At 38.0% G+C, this 22,264-nt stretch overlaps 1 protein-coding gene across 8 annotated transcripts in view; it reads right to left on the minus strand.

Annotated features, from left to right (window-relative positions):
• The window catches only part of KLHL32 (kelch like family member 32), a 203,039-nt gene that overhangs the window by 34,184 nt on the left and 146,591 nt on the right, over positions 1 to 22,264 (minus strand). For 5 of the 8 annotated variants that reach the window (XM_012444267.3, XM_012444271.3, XM_012444266.3 and 2 more), the window contains one exon: positions 20,027 to 20,242. The exons of 2 other annotated variants lie outside the window; for them this stretch is intronic. In XM_012444267.3, coding sequence (XP_012299690.1) covers positions 20,027 to 20,242 — 216 coding nt within the window. Of the gene's footprint in view, positions 1 to 531; positions 611 to 20,026; positions 20,243 to 22,264 lie in introns of all 8 variants that reach the window. One more of the 8 variants, XM_064360826.1, reaches the window with a different exon arrangement.

Below are 22,264 nucleotides of genomic sequence, written 5' to 3' on the forward strand. Positions count from 1 at the left end.
GTATATATCCATATATATTATACACTATGACCCCAAAAGAATGCCAAAACAATAAAAATACTATTCTCAGATTTCCAGAAAATATATTAATTATGAAGTCATCCCAAATTCAAGAATATACATCACTGCATTCTTCCATAGAATTGTCTTTATATCTTGCAAATATATATAAATACAAGTCCTTTTAAAAAGCAGGCTCTCATCAGATGAGTGATCAAATCTTTTTAAGCAATGCTAACAAAGAATAAAGTCCTATGACATTGTCTAAAAGTAACAAGTATTTTTTTGTCTTGGTCTACAAATATTGTTTTTCACTGAAAAGGATGTTCCTTCCTATCACACAGCTCATCATGCAAAGCTGAGTAAGCAATGACTGGTATTTTTGTTCACAGTCTTATTCTGCCCCTTGGCCAGGGGCAGCTATGATTATTCTATGTAAAATCTGGTTGCAGACAGCTCTACTGAAGGTGCCCACTGAATCCTCCTCTTTGCAGAATCCATGCTGAGAGGCACAAGTTTCCAAATCCTTACCAGTCTTGTCATCCCATTGAGATAAGCCAGGGCACCAGTCTCCCCTCAGTGAACAAAAGGCAGCATAAATTCCACATTTCTGTAAACTCAGAAAAAGACAAAGGAAGGGCACAGGAGCAAATAAACAAACTCACTCCTGAACCTCCATCAAAAAGCAGGGCATGTTGGCGAGCTCTTTGGCAACAAGAAGTAGGAAGTCAGGAAAGCATGTTTTAATAGAATGGATGACCATGCATAGACAGATTTTTTCCTTTCTAAACAGAACATCGAGCATGCTCTTTATCTTCTAATTTATGTTCTCAAAGGGAAGTTCAGTGATCGTTATATATTAAAGTACATTATTTTATATGTTATTTTATAATGCCTTGAATTCCAATAAACACAAAACTTTAGCATGCTAACCTTTTAATATTACATATAGTCTTTAAAATGTGCTATTTCCCTAATGCAAGTGAGCAGGTATTGCAATTTGCCATGCAATACAACACAGAAGCTCACCTCTTTAACATGAGTCATGTAAGGTGAAATAATGATGTAATAAACCAGAATAACAACTGCCATAGAGAGAAAAGTATATACTAATAAATAAATGTGACAGATCTTATAGTTACATTCTCTTCTTTGAGACCAAATGAAAAGTTCCAGTTCAAAAAGACAACTTTCCCATAAAATCCAAAATCACCAGAAACTAGGGACATAGCCTCAGAGCATTTTCCTTTACCAGAACAATGAAAATGTTACCATGGAGGAACATTAAAAATTACAACAGTGCTCACCTGAGTGCTATAATTAAAACTGTGTCAACATTTTCCTTGTAAAACAATCTTTCAAGGGAGATTGCACACTAACCATTATAGCTGACTACAGACTTACATAAGACACATAGGCTATTTTTTCTTCTAAGAAATATATTTCAATGGAATCAAATCTGATGAGGCCCCAGGCTTATATACTGTAAGAAAAAAACCTGACTGAATTTTAAAATAATATTCAGCTTATCACATATGATAATAATACATTATTTCATTGTTCATTTAAAACTGTGAAATTGAAAGATTGGTAAATGTTATTATGTTCACCTTTGGCATAAGATTTGTTCTCTGGTAATCATCCTTAAACATATCTTTTAAAGTACATGCTTCAGGGCTCCAAAAGCAAAAGCCCTTGCAACTGAAGGTGTCTCCTTCCCACAAATGGGGATAAACACATTGGACTGGAAGAACCACAACAAAAACTACCCTGAGGCCTGCCACATGTAAGTTTCAGATATTTGTAGGGTGCGGGGTGGGGGGGCGCACACAAAAAATGATCTGAGTTGTCCCTTTGCTCAGTCTTACAACAATAACAAAAGAGGATTTTTTTAAAGGTAAATTTTATATCAAGATGAAGAGAAAATCAAGATAGGCTAAGAGGTGAGGTTAATAACCTGTGATATCCTTTCTACTTGTAAGATTCAGCCACCAGTGTAAGCTGATCTTTGAAAAGCCAATATTAAAAGGGCAACATGAGTATATAGCTGACATTGGATGAGTTATTTGCCTTCTCATCTGTAAAATAAATGAGTTGATGAGAGAGTCTCTTCCTTCTCTAGGATATATGTCACCTATGGATCCACCAAAAATATTTTAAAGAAGAATTCTCTAAAATTCCTAGAGGTGGTAGAAGCAACCAAAATTAATCGTATCCAAGTCACAGGTTTCTGTAGCACAGATAGTTTTGATAAATCTCCTCAGAAAAACAAGGTGACATTTTTTGGTCTATAATTCTGTGCTTGGCAGAAAGGTCTGCATGAATGTATGCAGGTATGAAAGTGCACGTGCAACGGAGCCACATGCAGAGGAGTGGGTTACCCCATAGTCGTTCTCCCTAGGAACAACTTTGATCAGATTATACTATGAAACTTAATAATACCATCTCTTATAATAATAAAATAAAATTTGTGCCAAAGAATACAAATTTCAAATTTATTAAGGTGACTGTTTCAAGGTAATATTGGTTAGAATCCCAGAACAAGTCTTATACATAAATTCAAGTTTTAGTAAATTGTTCACATATATTTTATCTCTGGACTGTCCTTAAATGTACCATTCCCTCTATGAGGGAATACAATGATATATTTATATTTATAAATGTTTATTTATATATAATGGTAATATTTATATTTATTTACCTCGTAGATGTAAATACACCTTCATGATGGTGGAAGGCAGGAGGAGGGAGAGGAGCAGAAAAAATAACTATTGGGTACTAGGCTTAATATTTGGGTGATGAAATAATCTGTACAAACCCTCATGAGTTTACCTATATAACAAAGCTTCATACGTACCTCCAAACCTAAAATAAAAGTTTTATGTGTATATACCATTCCCATCCCACATCTAGTATATATGAAACTTTTAGATGACAAAAATGTCCTACAGGACAATAAAAAACAACATCACCCTTGCCAATGATACTGTAGGAAAAATGAAACTCATTCTTGTTCTCCTATTTGAGCAAAACACATGTACAGTTACAGAATAACACCCTATAATTTCCCCTCAATGGTTTGATAATATTCTCTGAACCAAAAGACAATATTCATCCATCTAGTCATTGATGGCTAGGATTGCTTCAGAGCATTACTTGATGCTGGATTGATGACATGAGACTTCTAAATAAAATGCTAGCTCCTACATATTATAGAACATGTCCTACTAGATGTTGAAGGAACTTTGCATGTGGTCACTGAGATATTCAGCTTATATTGTTAGAACAACACCAGAAAATGAGAGAAAATCAATTTGGTCAATAGAAGAAAACGCTTCTGTATCCCATTGGCAATAAGGTCTAGAATGACCTTATGTTTTCTAGCTACTTTGTACAATAAGGATGTATAACCAGGGTCACGAACTGGTATATGACTATAGAGGTAAAAGTGACGCAAAGAAAATAATATAGGACTTGATGTCAAAAGAACTGTTTCTGCAACCTAATGTATTTGCACACTTAGGAAAAAACAACATAGTGATACTCAATTTTATCATCTATAAAACAAGTATAATAATACCTATGTCATAGGGTTCTACAGAAGACTGACTGTGATAACATATGTGAAGGTTCTTGGTAAACTATGATATTTAGACAATGTACAGAATTTATATCATGGTAATGTCCCTCCATGAGATGAAGGTATTCCCCAATTTAATTATCCTTTTGAATTCATGATAAAGCAACCACATGCAGACCATTTTTATGTAATACAACATTGTGTGTCAGTGATGTAAATTTCGAGAGATTCCTATAGTTGATAAGAATTTGCTACATAGTAGTAAATACTTCACATATTGTAAAGTGATAATAAGAGCATGGCAACACAACAGATTATAAACCAGCTCTTATTATTAACCACATTTCACAAAAATGCACTCAGTAATTCTAATCCAGTAATTTAAACTTTGTGGCTTTGTTAAATTTAATGTTGGAGAAGCATGAATGAATGGATGGATGAAAAGAGAGAGACAGACTTAAACTCAGTTGTTTTTGGACAATGCTCGGCATTGTCCTTACTTGGCTTGGGTCTCCCATTACAAACACTTCTCAATTTCTTAGTGTCCATTATAATGTCAGCAACTTGGTGAGAAAGAAGATTCTAATCACTATATATCTACATTCTTATTTGTCATTCACTTCCAAGTTCTACTAATACCCTAAAACTCAAGGCTTGGTCTTGATTTTGAGTGTCTTGATACATTTCCATAAAATATTCTAATGAAATTTGGAATTGGGGGAGAATCCTGCACATTTCTGTAGACAGATTTTTCAGAAACACACAAGAACCATCTTTTTATGTTGTCATTTCATTGGTGTTTTAAATGTTGCTGGCACATTTATACATTTTATGATTAAGAAAACTGTTTAATTTGTAAACATGCCCTAGAGCATCCTGAGAGCATCAAGCCTTTGAATATTTCTTCATGAATTGATTCAAGAATAATGAGCTTGGCTGAATGCAGTGGCTCATGCCTGTAATCCCAGCACTTTGGGAGGCCGAGGTGGGAGGATTGCTTGAGCCCAGGAGTTCAAGACTAACTTGGGCAACATAGGGAGGCCCTGTCTCTACCAAAAAAAAAATAAATAAATAAATCTGGGCTGCGGTGGCACATTCCTGTGGTCCCAACTACTTGTGAGTCTGAGATGGGAGGATCACCTGGGCCTGGGAGTTTGAAGCTTCAGTAAGCCATGATTGTGCCATTGCATCCAGCCTGGGCAACAGAGCAAGACCATGTCTCCAAATAATAATAATAATGATAATGAGCCAAGAGTGCAAGAGCAGGTTCACTGGCAAATGTACTCCCCACCTGAAATCAAATCTTTAATATTATGACCAAATGGACCTCAAGGGCTTAAGCAGCTGCCCCAGGTCACTGACATAGAGACAGCCAAATCCCTCAAACAAGTGGTACTATGATGAGTTTAGATGTCCAGGAAGTACCCGAGTTGCATTTAAGGATTTAATGTTGGCAGCCTCCAAACAAAAATAAAAGAATACTCAAAGATCACTTTAAACATCTTTTAGAGCCATGGGGTGCAGAGATTGGCACTGAGGAACCCACAAACTGAAGCACAGGACTAGACACTGTCAGGACCTGATGCTATTGTCAAGGGGATGGAACAAGGAACACTGCCAGCCAGCTGGTAGGATTGGGGAAGGGGAGCCAGGTTCTACACTGTTGGTGAGCTGCAAAGGATACACATGAATATGATGGCATGACTGACTACTGTACTAGGTGAATTTCAGTCTGGTTACCGATGTTTAGAGAGTATATTTTATACTGCATTCTCTAACTTCATTTCATCATAGTATAAACAACTAGGGAACGATGAATCCTCTATTCTACCTTGTAACACCTGTGTGTACGGTATACAAATAATATATATGTGTCTGTATATATATAAGCAGTTTTTGAGATGGAGTCTCACTGTCACTCAGGCTGGAGTATAGTGTCATGATCTCTAATCACTGCTACTTCTGCCTCCTGGGTTCAAGCAATTCTCCTAACTCAGCCTCCCAAGTAGCTGGAATTACAGGTGTGCACCACTGCCCCGAGCTAATTTTTCCATTTTTAGTAGAGACAGGGTCTCACCATGTTGGCCAAGCTGGTCATACAAAGAATATTTTTATCAAAGAAGATACACTCTTCACCACAATGATCTCAGATTTTTTTTTTTCCCCAAACAGAAATTTCAGAGAAGGTTTGGGCCAATGGCCAGGTAGTCATATCAAAGATTTGGGTTATACAAGGATTATTACAAACAATAAATGTCAGATGAATCTCAAAACAGAAATCAAGCATATAAGGAATCAAAGCAGCAAAGAGAGGGGACAGGGCTTAGTTTGGGTGGGAGAAGTAGCCTAGAGAGCCCAGCCTGTGGTAGTCATTCAAAGAAGTCAGAGATGTGGAGACATGGCCCTGTGATGGAGAACCAGCCGCCTGACAGTCTCAGAAGACTCATGAGGGAAGAGAGGACTGTGGATGAGGAAGAAATTACTAGAAGGTAGTAGCTGTTACAAAAGAGAATCTGTAGGATAGGTGAGAGAAAGATTCTATTTTAGCTCCACTGAGAATGCATAAATGTTGAATGAAAGAACACGGGAGGCCCATCTGGGGAAATCACAGGCCTGAGACATTCTTTATCAGGTTAGGAGGAAGAGCAAGGTGAACCTTGAAGATAGCGAAGGACTCACTGAAGAGCAAAAGAAACTAGGCCCCATGACCAGGCCCAGCCTAGTGGCAGAATCATGGCCAGCACAGGCAGGCAATGAAGGGCAAGAGGCCCCACGTGGGAACATCACTGCTAAGGGGAGCAGTCTGAGTGGACTGAGTCTGCACGAGAGCAAGATAGTGGCAGGCGTGTCGTGCGGGTGTGTAAAAGCAGAAGGCCCTCTGTGTTGGAGATGAGTTTGATGTAAAAACTAAATACTCAGGGAAACTCAGAACTCAATCAGGCTTAGATCAGAAACAATTTGAAAGAATGAGTTATGCTTTCTTTAAGATGAAGCGGCCTTTGCTCGAGTCCCATTACTCTGAAAACATAATCTATAAAATTATTCATTGTCACAGATTTCACAAGTTAATATTAAAATTAAACCTCCCTTTACTTTTCTAATAGCAAAAGCTAATGACTGACTTGATTGACACACTTCTCTCCAAATTATCTTTTTAGTTCCCATTGCTTAAACAAAAACAAGACATAACTAAGCAATAATTTTATGAAGCATATTTGAGGTCTATTTTACTATTTTATAGAGCTAAAAAATAACAACTTGTGGTATACTGTAGTGAGGAATCTTGTGAGACCATATATACACAATCCTATTCTCATTTCTTTTTTAAATAAATATTTTAAACAGAACTGTTCATTGAATAAAGGCTGCATTAAAACAGCAACTGGATTCAATGACTTCATTCGTTTTTGAAGCCTTCTCAGGTGAGACTGAATTATTACCTAGTGACTCTCTTAACTATTAAAAAAATAAGGGTTTTTTGAAAGCAGGAAAAATATGTGAAAATAGAACACTTGAAGTAAAATTATAAGTATTATGATGCTGTCACTTGAACATCTATAGACTTAATTGTTTTCCAACTGACATGTGAGAAAAAAATGTCCCAGGCTAGGTAAAAATATGCTGCTGAATGTTCATTGGGAAAAAATAAAAGAAGACAACAAACAAAAAAGGTGGAACAATTCTAGCTCTCAGGTTCCTAATATACGATGAGACCACTATGCATAGCTTGGTGACAGAAATAAAGATTTTCCTTTATTTTTTCTTTTCCTCTATTTTTCTTTTTAAAGGGTATGCATGAAAGAGGTACAAAGCTCATTATAATACAATATGAGCTGCACATTGTAAACACCAGCATTATTAGATGTCTGTATCATTTTTAGCCTATACTTCAAATAGCTACAAGATTAGGTGCTGGATTTATACAAATTGAAATTTGCAACTTTTAATAACCTTAGTGCTTCCTCAGACAAGTATCATCTGTCTTCCTTCCTCAACCCCTCCCCTATGCTTGCCAAGAAGGAGGGTAAAAGGAGTAAGATGCTATGTTTGGAAGCCGGAATTCAACAAACTGTTGTGAGACAGGCTAGTGATAGAATGGAGCCTTCACTTCCATAGATGTACCCATTTTGAATTTACTGCATTTGCTGGTTACTGTGCGAAACAGGGCAGAACAACTATGTGAGCTGCTGCATTAGCAAACTGGCCAAAGCATCACTGTCGTTTATACTTCCCCACCGCACAATCAGAATGGAAACATTTGCTCTATTGGAAGGCAGTGATAAGGATGGATTTTTAAAGTTTCCATTTTTAAGTGAAAATGAAAGAAAAATGCTCTTCTAGATGTGTTGTGCCTTTGAGCTCCATTTGAAAAAAGAAAAAAAAAAAGGCAGAGAAAGCTGCTGTGAAGGTCACCGAGTGAAAGAACTTCCTCAGGGCACAGAATAAATTAAATCCCAAGGAAAAAATAAAATGTGATTTCCAGAGTGTGAGGCACAAACTCCAAATGACAATGATTGACAGCCAAACTATATCCGTGCAATATCCAAGACTGCACGTTCTCATTTACCTCAGTGTAGCCAGCAAGCGCCCATTAAACATCCGTCTGATGCCCAAATTAACCTTCTTGGCAAACTGAAAGAGGCACAAACTATCATAATCAACCTTTCATTATCACAGCAGCCTCTAGTTAAAGGGTCAGAATAATTGTGCCATCAGAGCCTTGATTGTTTTCAATCAACAGACGGCTGGAGTGACAGCTCGGTGATGGAGGAGTCTGATGAAACCGCACCAGGCCTAATCAGAGCAGATGAAAGGAAGGCATGATTGGTGCAAATGAACAGTCGTGCCTCTCCTTTTCATTTACAATCTGAAATTACTCTTAAATTTGTGGGGTTTTTTTTCCCTCCCTTATGAGCACCACTGAAAGAATGTTTGACTTATTATGAGTTCTGACAGTGCAGAGTTATAAAACACAGGTAGGGTTATCAGCTGAGGCTTTAAGTGGGTATTCAGCATAATTCTAACAAATTCGCTCTTGAAAAGCACAAAATGACTAAAAAGGCTTCCAATGACCTAACCTCTCAGTACTGTTTCATTAGCAGGCCCATTTATTCTGCTGGCTGTTAAATGATGAGAAGATAAAACCAAGGGCAGGACTATCCTGTAAATGTTTTCTCCCAGTCTCACTGCTCTGCTTACTTCAGTATCAGTTCCTTTGCCCCAAAATCCCGACAGTTCTCTAAAAGCAGTAAGACCGTTAAGAGCTCAAAAGAGCTCATCCCTCAGAGGGCATGCCTCAAACAGGAGCTGTTTTTGCTTAAGAACTTGATGCTATGGTAGGAACCACAAGTGGTAGGAAAGGGACTGGAACCCACCAATCCTATGTGGATATCAAAAGTAATATCTGGGGAAAAGGAATAAAAAATTCTGTGATAGGCCAGGCTAAATCTGGCATTAAAAGGATTTGGAGAGAACTGAAACACCATAAAGCTGTATCTACATAGCTGCTTCTGTTAACAAACTATTGGCATTAACATCCTTAAAAAGTTTAGTGATGAATGGAATATACACTGGGAGTGGTAAAGATAAGCTTCTACCTTCTATTTTCTTTAATGCTGAGGCCAATGAGCCAATCACAGGAGTATTATGATTTAGGTCAGTGCTGCAAAACAAAGGAAAGCTTTTTAGCTGCAAAGATTAATATGCGTCTAGTATGTGTGTGTGCATGTGTGTCTACCTGCAGGTTGTGTACTGTGTGAATCCACTGGCATATGTGTAAGAGATAGAGGACAGGATGGCTGTTGACTCAGAATGCAGGGTGGTTTTTAACCTTTTTACTCAAAATTTTTATATAAAACTGAAGACATTTTATTAGCTAGATTGTGTGTGAGAATGGCGAGATGGGGTATATAACTAACAAGGTAAAAAAGACTTATAAAATAACAGCCTTCAATTTTCCATGCAATATTTAGCAAAATTTGTTGCCTCAGAACCGATCTCATTTTATGAGCCAGTTGTTCACCATGAATGTACAAGATTCATGTAGTTGTACCTGCATGTAAATGTACTTCAAGCAGAATATTGCCAAATCTTTCATATGATTTTCTGCAAAATCTCAAAGTTTTTGTTTTGTTTTTCAGAAGACAGCTCTCAAAACAAGATATATGGGAAATGGTTCAAACACATGTATTTTCCAAAATCCATCCTTGTTCTCCCACACTCTTCAAGTGCTGCATTCTTCAGCGGATCACTTCACTTTCTGTGTGCTCCCGGGCACCTTCCACAAGCTTTATCAATGAATGACACATGCTCCATCATCTCCTGAGGGTTTATCTCTCAGCGTGGTGTTGGCTTTTTAAGGCATGACTTCCTTCTGCCCAGAAGGCAGTTTGTGTATAGGTCAAATAGGAGTGGCTTTGGGATACTGACTACATATGGGGTTGAAAACAGGATTTCCTGGCTGTTTCACAGAGCAAGAAGATGAGAAGCAGGCCAGTTTGGGTAAGTGCCTATTCTAACTCCCAGAATCCAAGGGGTGTGGAATTAATCACTCTAAAGCACTACACAGCCCCTCTACATTGCCTAAATCTTACATGATGAGAAGAGCAAAAAGATTCTTCAGAGGTCCTGGCAAGCCTGATAAATCAATCCCTTTGTTTACTTTATTATTTACACTTTATTGGATTTATATGGGGCTTCACTCCAAAGAGTACATAGTACCAGCAGTGGGCAGAATAAGGAATTGATTACAGTCCTCAGCAGGTCCAATGTCATTCTCACTGCCAAGGAGAGGGATGCCTAAAGTGTATTTGCCTCCTAAGCATCGTCCTTTCTGGATGGAGAGGTTTAGTTTTAGTTTCAGCTGTGAGTAATTTCCCATTGTGATTGGCTGACTTATAGTCAATTTAGTATAATTAATGCCAAATTACATTGTAATTCACATAGAATTACAAATTAAAAGCTATATTAGGAGCAAATGAATTAATCAAAATTAATGATATTATGCTCACTTGTTTTAAAGTGTTAATAAGATAGGTCCTACTAAAACGTTTAAACTTTAGCGCACCATCCATCACTCCTTTAATTACCTGATTTCCTTGTGTGGCCAGAGGAGGTAGCGTGTGGGCATTTCTCATCAACAAGAAGACACACAAAGAAGATATGGGCACTCAGCCTCTGGTGCATGGGGCTCTCTTTAGCTTCCGTTCTTGAAGCATAAGTAATACTGTGCCATTTACCTATACTGACTTGTAACTCTTCCAATAGACAAAGGCAAACAATGCACAAAATCTTTGATATCTAACTTTAGAATCCATCATTGACTTTTTTTTTCTTGAGAGAATTTATATTCCTGGTTATGGTTTCTCTACCGGAATATCAAAATAGTTGCAGTTCTTCAACTGCAGTTCTTCAACATACCACTGCACGTAACAAGGAGGAGGTGGTCAGACGAAGGGTTGAATCCTCACCATGGAGAATGCATAGCTCTGTATTACGAGCATTAAAAAAATCCTAAGAATGATGTCTGAATGCTTCTCCTGATTAGGATCTCAGAGTGGCCACTTTTTTCCTCCAGGTGTGCTGAGCCAGGGTGTTCTTTATTTTTCCTTGGAGCAGAAGTTTTGGAGGCAAGGGTAGGAGAAGCACTTCTAAGGAGTCAGTATTCAACAATAAATGTTGAGGCTTCTCCTGACATCTCTTTTGAATGTAAGTAAATCTAGAGCCTCTTAGCCACTTTACAAGTAAGTCTAGATCCTCTTCCTTAGAACACCCAGAATAGCAAATCTCTATGGTTTGACACAGCCAATTAGCATGAGCATCATTGCCATTCAACCGGCCTAACATGTAAGAAAACGGACTCACAGGATCGTTTTTGTTGGAAAGAGACTAACATTTATCAATTTCAAGACATTTCTATCTTTCACCGTCTTTATTAAGCTCCTTATCGAAGCCATCACCCAACTGTCAATTTGTGCTGCATATCTTTCTAAAATTTCAATATATTGGGCATAAAATGAAGATGCAATGATCAATCATTTCCATTTATTCCATCCAAACTCTGGTCTCAAATAGGGACAACAGCCTACAGACTTTTTCCCACACAGTCTGTGTCACTGCACTAGAAATAATGGCACTCCTGGTTCTTTTTTACTCTAATTTATGTCTCTTGGTCAGATTTTAAAGGGCTCCTCCCTTATTGGTTTTCATTTCCTGCTTTATACTACACCATCGTGTACGTAGAAGGAATAAAAGGTGGTTCCCTCCCTCTGCCAGAATTCTCTATGTATTCTTCCTTATCAAACCATCCAGAGCCCTAGTCTTCTAGCCTCTAATCAAAAAAGACCGTCAGCAACACTCTTCTGTACTACTTTATTGGAGATATTTTTGCAACTTTCTGCAAAGTCTCACAGGTGAAAATGAAAACTGGTAATTTATTAGAAAATGTCTACTTCTGGCTCACTCATTATAGAGTAGTATATAAAAACCTTTGACTTATGAGAAGATGTATAAGGTACTTTGAGATTCTGTTTTCTTAGAGAGTTGGTATATTTCAAGAGAACACAGTGAGATCTCCATTGAAACCTATGCTGTGAAGTGAGTCAACTATTGGACTTCTGGAAGCTTCAGTTTTCTCACTAGTTAAAATTTGGATCATACTTGCGTTATCAACCTTAACAAGGCTGATGAGAGACTCAAGAGAAATTATGTGTGTGAAATGCTTTAAAATGTAAAGCTCTCTAGGCTTGTAAAGAATTATTATTGTTGGTATTATTATTGATGGACTTCTATGCTAGCCTCAGGGTTTCTACCTCATATATGGCTTATAGTTGGGTTTTATTTTTAAATCCCTGATAACCCAGGTAGCAGCAATATTACTGCAGGCCACCAATGCATAAGTAATATTCTCCAGTCATCTTTTTCCTTCTCACAGCAGTCAACAACAAAAATATCAGTCTGGAAACAACATGAATCACAATGAAAATTAGAAGCAGAAAACATAAATATGTCATATCTCATAAATCACCTTGTTGTTCTGTTGTGCTCATTATTTAAAAAAAGAAAGAAAAAAAAAAACTATTCACTCAAGAGAACAGCAGCATATGAATACAAGTTGAGTCTCCTGTAATTTCTGATAATCACTGCCCCTCACAGCTACTCAGCAACACACAGCTCTAGCACTGGGGATTAGCTGAAGCAAAGCCCCTCTGAAATGAACATGTCATGTGTCTCACAAAGGCATATAGCCCAGACAAACAAGAGCAAAGCCACAAGTCAAGCTACTGGGGAATGCATCCTCCCAGAGGAGTCAGCCGCTTGTAGATCAGGAGGAAAGACGAAATATATGCTCTGGCAACTAGGCGCACCAGTCCCTGACATAGCAGCATTATTCCGTGTCCAGTTGGGGGCCCTCAAAGGATAAAATAGCCTCTGGGCATAACACTGTTTGGGATGCCAAGGAGCCACCGTTTATTCTCTTCACTAATAGCTAAGAAGAAGGAAATGGAGATATCACCATCACATTTGTAGAAAAAAACTGAACGTAGTTGGGAAAAACTATAAGAAGTTTCAGAAAGAAAATTAAGAAGTGGTACAAATTTGTAAGCTGGGACTGTGGGCATGAATTTGATGAGCTTAAGAAATGGTAAGTTTAAAAAATAGGGGATATCATGAAGATACCCATAAAGTAGCTATCTGGGAAAATAATAGTAACAACACATGCATGTATGAAAGAGAATTGAAGAAGGGCAGGAGCACAATGAAAAATTATAATTTTGTTTGGGGATAAAAGTTTTTATATTTTATTCCATTTCTAGTTACCAAGATTCAAATATTAAAACGTGAACACCACTTATAGAATTTTTTGATTAAATATTTACCCACAGCCTGATTTGTTTGAGGTTTGGACTGCATTACATGGATTGGCAAAGGTTTGTGAAGCTGTTTGGAGGGTGCATACAGAGTTAACAATGTGCAAAACATTGAACAAAAGGCAAAGGGACATTGGGTCACTGGGTGATATTGAAACATCCAGTCAAAAGCATGTCATCTCCATCATACCCGTATTGTTTCAATGTGAACCAACTTGGTAAATAAATAATTACACTATTTGGCACAGGTCAGTCACCACTGGGAAGGAACTGGGCAGGTGGGAAAGAGCAGTAAGCAGCAAGCCCCGCATCAGAAACTGTCAGGCCCGTGACAGCAGGACCCTGTTGGTCCCTCCCATTACTGACTGTCCAGCCCCCATCATATGGCAGGCAATAGTAGGACCCCACAGGACACAGCTGAGCAGAGCAGGCACTCAATAACTATTTGGAATGAATGAAAGAATGAATGAGGCACATGTCATCTAACAGAATTAGAATTAGCAAAATGACAGACACAGAGGCAGGCACAGAGGCCATGATTTGTTCAATCAGGGTGCTACTCAAGGGAACTAAAATAATCATGCTTTTTTTTTTTTTTTGAGACGGGGTCTCACTCTGCTGCCCAGCTGGAGAGCAGTGGCGTAATCATGGCTCACTGCAACCTCAACTTCTTGGGCTCAGGTAAACCTCTTCTTTGGGTAGCTGGGACTACAGGTGCATGCCACCATGCCTAGCTAATATTTTCGGAGAGAGAGGGGTCTCACTATGTGGCACAGGCTGGTCTCAAACTTCTAGGCTCAAATGATTGGCCTACCTCCACCTCCCAAAGTGCTAGGATTACAAGCATGAGCCACTGTGCCCAGCTAATCAAGCCCTTCTTAATTCCTGTTAAAGTCCTAGGGTTAATTGGATGCACCTCTGTGCCCACTGCCTGAGTATTTCTGAGCTTCTATTACAAATTTAGAAGCAATGGACCAAAGTAGACAGAGCTCAAGAATTAGAAGACATGAATTTGATTCCTGGATATGTTACCTCAGTTTCCCCTTTTGTACTACAGGAGAAAAAGCAATAATAAATGCAGACACATTCTCAAAATTGTGATATGATATTCAAATTAAAAGTATTTTAATAGTATTGTTTGACATATAGTACTATTTAAAGTCTTTGCTTCTTCCTGGCCAGAGGTACATTTTGGTCAATTTATTATCGAAGAGATAAAAGATGAAAGCTGAGTACACTGCTAGTGTCCTCTACTTTCCAACTATAAAGGGATAGTAGCTTTTGTTTGGGTTCACTTCTGGGACTCCTTTTGAAGAAAATGATTAATTCAGACTGTAATATGGCTGATTCTGTGGTACACATAAAAGCCCAGGAGGTACGTCTCAAAAAACCACTGCATTTGAGATTGTTGACTAAACAATATGTGGTTTATGTCTCTCGAGATATAAAACGAATGTGTTATTAAGAGTATGACTTAGGGAAGCAAATTTCCAACAAAAAACATGGAAAAATGCAGTCTTTAAAAGGCCAAACTCATTTTCTGTACCAATTTTCTAGAATAAATCCAGCCTTATGTAGGAATACAGGATATCTTATTATCCATTCAATACATTTTAATATGAAAACTCTACATTATTGTTTTTATTAATTATTAATAGAGTGCAAGAGAACACGGTAGTGGGTAATGCAAACACTACAGCACAGCCTCTGCCTCTAGGGATGGATAATCGCAGATAAATATGAACAGGATTGCCCCAGCCCCAAATCCAGTGACATGGTCCCTCTTTGCCACACTAAAATGAGACATAACTATTAGGTTGGCGCAAAAGTAATAGCGGTCTTTGCCATTAAAAGTAATGTCAATAATAGAATAGAAGAATAGAACAGAATAGAATAGAATAGAATAGAATAGAATAGAATAGAATAGAATAGAATAGAATAGAATAATAGAAAACAAAACCCTCCCTGCTGAGGTCTCGCCTTGTTTGATGTCAATCACATCTTGCCTCTTTTGATGTCACTCACATAACCAGTGAATTTTTTGGTCTTAGTATCTACTGAAGTCCAGGAAAAGTAAGACTCAAAATACAAGTAGGAAGTGTCCTCAACTCCAAGGTTAATAAAGTAAGAAAAGTACTGTTTTTTTGCTTTGTTTTGTTTTTTTGAGACAGAGTCTTGCTCTACCATCCCGGCTAGAGTATAGTGCCGCACTCTCCGCTCACTGCAATCTCTTCCTCCCAGTTCAAGTGATTCCCCTGCTTCAACCTCCCGAGTAGCTGGGATTACAGGTGCCTGCCACCACACCCAGCTTATTTTCATATTTTTAGTGGAGATAGGGTTTTACCATATTGGCCAGGCTGGTCTCGAATTCTGGATCTCAAGTGATCCACCTGCCTCGGCCTCCCAAAGTGCTGGGATTACAGGTATGAGCCACCGTGCCCAGCCAGAAAATTACTACTCTTACAAAATAATAAGTCCTCCTCACTAAAAGTAAGAAACAGTTATAAACAAATAATCAAAGGAAAACAAAACTTCACATTCGGAGATAAGGATGAAATAAATTTCTCTAACCTAACTATTGAATATTTTTGTAAAGCATTTTACCCCAGAATCTAGCTCCCAACACAATGCCTAACATGTAACAGGTGGTCAAGAAATACTCATTTGTATTTCCACAAGCTATTTTATTTCATTTTAAAATGTGTATCTTATTTCTGCTACTTTGGAAATAAAATAAAAATTCGAGAGCTGTACTTATGGTTTAAAATCATACTTATGGCTTCTCTCCATTTGGGAGGAGGTCTGGGAGAGGGAAACGGAGTTAGCAGACCTGTCCCCTGCCTTCCTTCCACTCTAGCATACTTTGGGGCATGTAGTAGATACTGAGCACATATTGACGGGTGGGGAGCCACACTTTCTCCCTATGCTAGTGCGTAGAAGAATTGATGTTATATTCAGGCTTTTTCTATAAACTGTACTCCCATGGAAAACAGTAATCTCTCACTCTGGTGAAAGAGAACCTAAAGGCAGAAGAGGCAGGAAATGCATGTTCCTGAAAAGAAAACAGAGATGAGTCAGCATTTCCTATGAAAATGAAAACAGATCCAATCATAAGAACGATATGGGATTATTTCATTGTGGTGTTCTAAGTTTTTTTTATGAAAACTTGCCATGTTTTGGCTTATTTATATAAAAATATTTTACTGACAGTTAAGGATTATATACATTCAAGGTACACAATATGATGATTTGATAGGCAATACACCGGGAAATGATTACCACAATCAAATTAATTAACATATCCCTGGAACCCATGCTGTACATTAGATCTCCAGAACTTGTTTATCTTCTAACTGAAAATTCTGTGCCCTTTGACCAACATCTCCCCACTTCTTGCACTCCCCAGCTCCTATGGCAAGATCCTGGCTCAGCAGTTTGAAAATATATGCAAAATCTAACAGAAGATATTTAACAGGGCCCTACTGAAATGAAATTCTAATTGGGAGCTAAAGTCTAAAAGCAAAATCAAACTTATAGAGATTTGCTAGGTCACAAATGCCAGTGACCTCATGTCCCACATTTCCATTTCAGCTGATTTGTTCAGTTTTAGTCTCCTTTCTTTGAACCCAATAACCAATCTGGTGTCTTTTATCTGGAACCTGATAAATTGCTGGTCTTGAAACATAAAACCAAACTGTTGAGCTGAACTGAATTAAATTTTTTTTTTAAACAATATATTTTAGGGAACTTCTATGTCCTTATCCATCTAAGGTATGTATGTGTACAAGTCTCTATGCTACCTCTAAATATAGAGTGAAATTAACCAACAGATCAAGTAATTTCAGACTATGGAAGGGACAAAAATTTGTCTAGGAGGGACCAAGAAGACTTTGTGAGAAAAAACTCAGAAAAAAGCTTAAAAAGGTCAGATGGAAAAAAAAAAAACAGTTACAAGGCATCATCTTGGGGTATTTTACAAGTTCATGAATCCACAGAATGATTACTGTGGCCTGCATACCACACATTTTGTCAAGGAAAGGGCCTGGGTAAGGAACAGCAGGAAAAAGTAAAAAAGAGTTTGTTCAGTGAGTATAATTTGAAGGTTCTTATGACAGGTCTTCAGAGCGAGACTGCATGAAGTCTGGTGAATAATGAAAATTAGACCTTTCACCAAAATGGGACGGTCCCAGATTACATTATCAGTAGATAGAAGAGCCACCTGCGTGTGCGTGTTTACCGTGCTCTCATCTAAGTTACCAGTTGCACATATTAATCAAATAGCCCTCCCCCCTCCATCCAGTTTTCTATTGCCTGTCCTACCTTGTGCCAGTTTCCTTTCTCCTCCCCAACACCCTTTGCTTCACTCTTCTTCTTTAAGACATGGGATGGGGATTTGTCAAAGTCAATGAGCACTTTATTACAGTGAGAACGCTCCGTAATGAACAATTCAGCAATTTAATGAGATTCTGTAGATCTGTCTCCAGCCTGTCCATCAAGTTTCACTTCTATAAAGCACCCTGACACTAATCCTCTGGCATACCCAATCTCTACCCTGGGCTGAATATTAGATTCTTCCATGGTATATTGCATTACTAGTATAACCTCAGCAAAAATGATGAACTTAACTATACTTCAGGCAAAATAGCTGATCTGATTTGATTTTTCTCTATGGGGTTGAATATGAGGGAAATACTTATTTACTAAGATAAAGCAAAAACAGTTTCTTATTGCCTGCTGAATGCCTAAATTGATAATATTTATGTGAGTCTTTTAATTCTTTCTTGAGAACCAGGTATTAAAAAAATTGCCTGCAGCAGAAACCAGCTTTTAAAATTCTACATTATAATATTAGTAAGCTTTAGAGAGGCAATTACGATAACTCTTAAGTGGACAGTATGGAATTTTCTTGACACTCAGCCATCTGCACATTACCATGTTGATCTCTGGCAGTGCCTTCAACTGCGTCACAAAAAGAGATAGAAACCACAAGGATGGTTAGCCTCAGATGTCAATTCAGTTAGAAAAAATTAAATGCAGGATTCATTCCAAATCTTTCTTTTTCCCTTGGGAAGTGAAGAAAATGTGGCTACTTCCCACTTCAAATTGACCAAAGCAAATTCTGTTTATTTATGTTTATAAGAGACAGCCACAGATAATTGAAATTTCTACCAAATTCTACACATCCTCGCCAACATGTTCAACCTCTGCCTGAACAAACGTTACCAGAAATACCCCAGGAACCGCAAAAATTTATTCTTTAGTGATTTTTTGTCCTTATATTTTCTTTATCAAGGCAGTGAAGACATGGGAGCAGGTGTCAGCAGACCTAAATTTGAAGGCTGGCTCTGCTCTGTGACTCTGAGCAAGGCACAGAAGCCTCATTTTGTGCATCGGGTAGATGCAGTGATAAAAGCTATTCTTTCTGGACTGCTGTCAATAAGTTTGCAAAGAGCCTGGGACTCAGAAGGCCTTCAGGATGCTGCAGCTTTTTAATTCCCTCTGGTGGAAGCAATAATGAAGAGGGAAATTACTGATTAAAGTAATACAAATAATGAAATAAGGGAGAAAGACATCAGGAAAATCATTAGTCAGTAGAGTCAGCTACCCAATAAACAGCTACCTGTATGACTCTATTTTGGCCAGAATAAAAATACTCTCTAAATATCACTTGATAAGATACCAGGAATTTACTGTTTTATCAGCTAATTGAAGATGTTAAATTTTCTCCGGTAGTCTGTATATAATTATTTTTCAAGTGGTTGTAAAATCTTGGAGGCATGGCACCCTAGAAGTAACAAAATGGCTAGCCAGTGCTTCAGAGAGTGAGATAGACAGGCTGTAATAGGAAGGGGGAAGATGGGCTCTCTAACTGTTCCCCGAAGACACCATGTGGATTGTTCAAGGATAGTCACTGGGGATGAGCAGAAGAGGATTTAAATTGAATTATCAACTTCAAACCACAAAACATCCTCCTGTCCTCTAGACAAAGGAGTGACACAATGTGAAAAGAATGCTATGTCAGGCGAAAAGGCAGGGCTTAGGAAAACAGCAATGAATGCAGAATGAACTAAGGATGGAGATTTTTCCACTGCTGTGCAAAAAGAGCTTCATTTCATTTGAGATCCAAGCTGCTCTCTATTGCAACAAAGAAATGTTTCGGAATTGTTTACAGCAAAGGCCCAAATTTTCTCTGAGTCTACTCTACTGGTTTTAAATATGCATATATTTCACTTTACAATCCATTTTTTTCTCATATTTAGTTTAGGAAACAATTTTTTTTTCAGGAAAAAAAATCACTTGACTCAGATGTGACCATGTTAGGTTCTGGGAAGCCACAGTGAGGGTCTCATGAATAGCCCCTGCGATTCCCTGAGTTAAGCTGCAGAGTGCACTGAGGGCTCTGAGCCTTAAAGGCTAGCATTCTCCAATTACTTGTCCATCAAGGAAGCATGGCTTCTAAAATAACTCCATGAGGACCAAAGCCTCTAAAATAGTGGTAATTGTTCCTCAATCCTTTAACTTCCAATCATGGCGTGCCTTGTCAGTGCCAAAAGAGGACTGTGCACAGTGCCCTTACCTGCCAGATCTGCTCTTCGCTTAGGGAGGTCAGGCGGTCACTCTTCAGCACCTCCTGAAGCAGGCAATAGGGAAGTGTTAGAACGTCTTCTGGGCGGCTCTTCAGAAGTTCAGAGAGATGTTTCACTAAGAAATCGATCACTGCCTTCTCCAACAAAGTGAGGTTAAAGAGGTCAGCAAGTCTGTACAGATCCAAGTAATTAAAGCTATTTAATTCCTGGGTGCCAAAAAAATAAAAATGAAAAAAGATCTCTTAGAAATCAATACGAGAAAGAGCAGGCAAGAAATTCAGATTGACTCACTAAGGTTTTCATCACAGAAGTGGGAGAAATGGGATGGATAATGTAAAAAAAAAAAAAAGAAAGAAAGAAAATCTAAATTAAAAGGCTCTGCATAGAGAACTGCTATTCTAGAATTCATAATTTTTCCTCATTTTCTCCTCTTAAAACCCATATATTTAAAGACGTCTTAATAAAAGGAGTGAAAAGGGTCTCTGGTTTCAAGGGCTGAAATGTTACTTTGCAACATTCTAGAGACATTTTACTAATGAAAGCAATTGATTTTTTTACCCTTACCATATTTTACAGCTTTTTCTCTACTAAAGATAATGTAAAGGCAGGTAATCTGAGACTCATGATTAGATGACACAAACTACATATGAAGATAGACTGACTCTGCTCTTTTTCCAAAACTTCAAACTAAGTAGGTCTTTAAGTCAAAACAACCCATCCTGTCTTAACTAAAACCCAGAGTTTTATATATAAGGTCTCAGGAAATGAGGAAATCTCACAGAAAGGACTCCTGTTTGAATAATTATACATTGAATCCACCTAAGATGGATGATTTGTAATTGCTCTTTGTTTTTTTGTTGTTGTTGTTGTTAGCCTCAAATATTCCATTTTCCCCATCTTTTTGAAGAGTTTCTGCAGACATGCTTCCAATCTGGGAGGATTTTACCTGCGCTCTCAAGCTCATAGCCAGGGCTCTACAATTATTCCTCCAGAGAGCCACAGCTTCCACTGTACCTTTGTCACTGTACCGCCACAAAAGTCAGAGGTACAGTACAGTTGTTCACAGAAAATTTACATATGTCAAGTAGAATGAGAGTGGGGTGTTTCCTACTTTCCCCTAACTTTTAATTTACAATTATGAATATAATTATGGGCAATATTTTCCAATAACTTAAGGAATGTGGAATGCTATCAGATCTCCATTTCACTCTATGAATCCAAGTAATTTTCAACATACTTTTCCCCCTTTCTAGTTATCTAAGAGTATTAAGAACTCTTTACTGAGGTGCACAGTTTGCACCTCAGTAAATAACTGTATGAAATGGGGAGCTGAAGGAAAAAGAAAGCTCACCCCGAGGCAATGATAACATAGCACACACTCTTCCTTTCGGGGCAGATGGGCTCTGTGAGCCTTAAGCAAAACCATTGCTTCTTGTCCTTTTGGTTAAACCATGTGTAAGCAAAATAAGCACGAATAATGCTGCTTTTAAACTTTCCATTAATGTGATGGGGGAAGGTGGGAGGCAATAGTTAAATGCATTAAATGCCCACCAATAGTACCGTGGATGGGGAAAAAATTACTGTTATAGAAAGAGTGCCATTTCTAGTTCTAAAAAGTAATAAATGCTCATTTCATAAAATTCAGAAAATACAAAGTATGGAAAAAAATTGTTCATAATTTCACCATGCAGAGGTAATTGCTATTAATGTTTTTGTATATATGCTTCTAGACTTTTAAAAAATAAGTATTTTATATGTTGAAAAAAGAGAGAATAATTGCATTCAGGACCAAACAAACATCAGCCACCAAAGGACTTGGAGGCAACCAAGGCAGGCAGAGAAGAGCAAGGGCGGTGGAGGCAGGCAGAGTCGGCTCAAACCCAGACACACCATTGACTGGGGACTTGAATCCAGCTTGACACATCATTGACTGGGTCAGTCACCGAATCTCTGTTATTCCCCAAGTACAAATTTAAGAGCTCAGCCAGCTCATAGGGTTGGCATAAAGACAATGTATGAAAAGCACTTCCCATAAAAGTTTGGCACATGGAAAGTACACAGTAGATTGCGGGGGAAAGCAAGAATAATAAAGTAGATTTGAGCATTGTTGTTTGGGACCCATAAACCATGATTAATCACTGATGCAAGGAGATCAAAATGAAGCATGTGTTTTCTTTAGATATTCAAGTCCTGAATAAGGCACACCATTAACTCAGGGAAAAAGGGGG

Source organism: Aotus nancymaae, unplaced genomic scaffold (assembly GCF_030222135.1).
Source record: "Aotus nancymaae isolate 86718 unplaced genomic scaffold, 86718_ANA_hifiasm-v0.15.2.pri h1tg000040l, whole genome shotgun sequence".
NCBI lineage: Eukaryota > Metazoa > Chordata > Mammalia > Primates > Aotidae > Aotus > Aotus nancymaae.